We start from the raw sequence: 2,659 nt of genomic DNA, 5'->3' as shown, positions 1-2,659 counted from the left end.
TTAAGTAGTCGAGTTCTCCATTTGTGAAGTCAACATAAATCATGACAGACCAATCAGTTCATGGCACAACATATCTGTAATTGATCATGGACACCATCTAGCAGCAAGTTACAATATCAGACGATGTACATCACTATATATACCACTATATAGTGCCTAATGTCAATCCATACAAGCAGTACATGAGGCATACACAACCTGAAGTGCCGAAAGGACACACAACAGATCTATCTCTTATGAAGAAGATTTTCTGTTTCAGGCATGACTCCCTCCTTTGGTGCTACCGAGCTTGGATAGTAGGTAGAGGCAACCTGAAGAGAGGAAGATAGATCCAGCGAAGCAGAAGAGGTCAGTACACGACGTGATAGTCACCCTCTTGCTCTTCTCGGAGATGCCAACCAGCAGAACCAGGACGATTACATGACCCAGCTTTGTCTTGAGGTCGCTCACCGAGCGGATTTCCAGCCACTTGGGCCGTTCCTGCCGACAGAATCAGAGATATAAGAACACTGAATCGACCACATTATCTCTATGATAATTGAGAGGAGACCAACCGGAAGCTTGAACAAGCCAAAGAGGCTGGAGCGGTCATGGGACTGTTTTGCGATGTCCATGTTACTGATGAACAGCTCGTACAGGCCCGTCCCAAAGACAAACATGACCGTGCCGATGAGATACATATCTGAGGTGAGACAAGTAATGCACAATGGTCAGGCATCACAACTATATAAACTGATGGTATGCATCTAGTGATTATGTAAAACTGGTGACAATTGTGCCGACATGTAAAACTTATGCCAGTGGTGAACTTGAAGGTACTGGTGGTGGATTGTGCAAAGATTAATGAGATGAAACAGTTTGGTTACCAATGGCTTCAATCAGCATGAGCACGACCTTCGCATCACCGCGCAAGTAGTATTCCACGAAGGCGTCCATCACAAAAGTGCAGCCCTGGGTAACCAAAAGTGCACGGGTTAAAAGATCAGATGGGGAGGCACGGAGATGAACTTGTCGGGCTGATGAATTAAGCAGGGAAAGCACCTTGAGGAAGCAGAGGACAGATCCGGCGAGAGATCCGGCGATGCCGAGGAAGGCCATGAAGCGGCAGGCGTAGATGACCTTCTCGATGCCCGCCTCCAGGTCCGACCCGAATCCCGCGCGGGGCAGCCCGAACGGGCGGAACCGCTCGCCGTGGTGGGGCTCCGCGTGCACGGCGCTCGCCGCCGCGGCCGCGTGGGGGGCAGGCTCCCCCCTGACCCTCACGCGCTGCCCCGGCCGCGCCCTCGGCCTGGGCCTCCACGCCCAGCCGCCGCGGCATCCCGCGCCCACCGAAACCTCGGCCGCGGCCGCCGACGCCACACCGGAACCGAAGGGTCTGGGCCTCATCATCACTGCCGCTTCGATTCAGCCCTTCAGCGGCGCGGAGCTGGTGGCTAAGTAGGCAGCGGCGAGCGAGGGAGCGCCACAAGTGGGGCGCCACGTTCGGCGCACCGTGTCGGGTGCGGACGCGGAGGGCGACGGCGACGGCTCCGGCTCTCGCTCGTCGGGTTGCGGGCCGACGAGCCGACGTTGGCGAGGGACGGAGGGGAGTCCCCCCTTTCCCGCGCCGTGCATCCCGTCCGGCCGGTTGGTGAAAGGGACGGAGATAGTTCCGCGCTCGGGGCGATGATCTGGCGGCCTCGTGTCGTCGTCGTCTTCCCCGGCGAGCCTCGGCCACTCCTTTCCGCGGACTCTCTCGTCGGCGCCACAGGCGTGCACGGCTCGCGTCGTCACTCGCGAGTTCTTTTTGGTTTGTTGGGCCACGCCCGCGGGCCAAATTCCAACGTCGCAATTTTAAGAAGCTTTGTTCAGTCCGGCAAGAATGGGGGAACTCCCATACCGCGACTCAAATGGGCTGGGTCCAGCAGTGCAGTTATTTTTCTCTTCTTTCGTTTTCTTTTTTCTTTACATTTTTTGTATCTTTTTTCTCTGTTCTTTGAGTAAAATACACTAATATTTATTTTCACATAAATGAACACTGATTTTTGAATTATGTGAATATTATTTTTCAAATCATGATCTATTTTTCAAGCTATATGGAGGTATTTTATGTACATCTGTTTTTGTAAAAAAAATGTTTTAAAACATAAAGAACATTAATTTATATGAGTGAAAAAGGTTCATAATATAAATTTATTTAAAAATGCATATTTTTTTAGAAAAATACACTAAAATTTTAATACGAGTGAAAAATATATGAGCTTTATTTAACATTTTTGGAGGTGTTGGAAAATATTTAATGCATTTCAAAATTGTGTTTTTATTTGTTTAAAATGTTCATATATGTCTTGAAAGACATGATTAGATTTTCTAAAATATTAACATGTTGCAAGAACAGTGTTAATGTATCTCTAAATAATATACATGCATTACTTATACCAAAACATAAAGAAAATAAAACATAAAATACACGAAAAGGGAAAAGTAACATCAAGGGAAAACAAAGCAACAAAAATAAAGTAAAATAGAAAAGAAAAGAAAGCAGAAACATAAAAAGAAAAACTATTATAACAACAGATGGAAATAGGAAAATGAAAAATGAAAAGAAAGGGCAAGGAAGAAACCCGGCACTACCCGGCGGACCAACGATGGAGCGTGCCTAGGCGACCGCTTGCTATTG

The 2,659-nt window shown here is 48.0% G+C and overlaps 1 protein-coding gene across 1 annotated transcript; it reads right to left on the bottom strand.

Annotated features, from left to right (window-relative positions):
- On the bottom strand, positions 1–1,744 carry LOC109735005 (uncharacterized). Its single transcript, XM_020294195.4, has 4 exons — positions 1,042–1,744; positions 867–951; positions 555–682; positions 1–480 (listed from the first exon to the last, which is right to left on the bottom strand). The coding sequence occupies exons 1-4, from the start codon at positions 1,387–1,389 to the stop codon at positions 256–258; spliced, it is 786 nt and encodes a 261-aa protein (XP_020149784.1). The 5' UTR covers positions 1,390–1,744; the 3' UTR covers positions 1–255.
- Positions 1,745–2,659: the final 915 nt, after the last annotated feature.

This window comes from Aegilops tauschii, chromosome 7, assembly GCF_002575655.3.
Source record: "Aegilops tauschii subsp. strangulata cultivar AL8/78 chromosome 7, Aet v6.0, whole genome shotgun sequence".
Lineage (NCBI taxonomy): Eukaryota > Viridiplantae > Streptophyta > Magnoliopsida > Poales > Poaceae > Aegilops > Aegilops tauschii.
The sequence above is the reverse complement of the archived record's forward strand: the minus strand, read 5'-3'. Positions and strand labels throughout refer to the sequence as shown.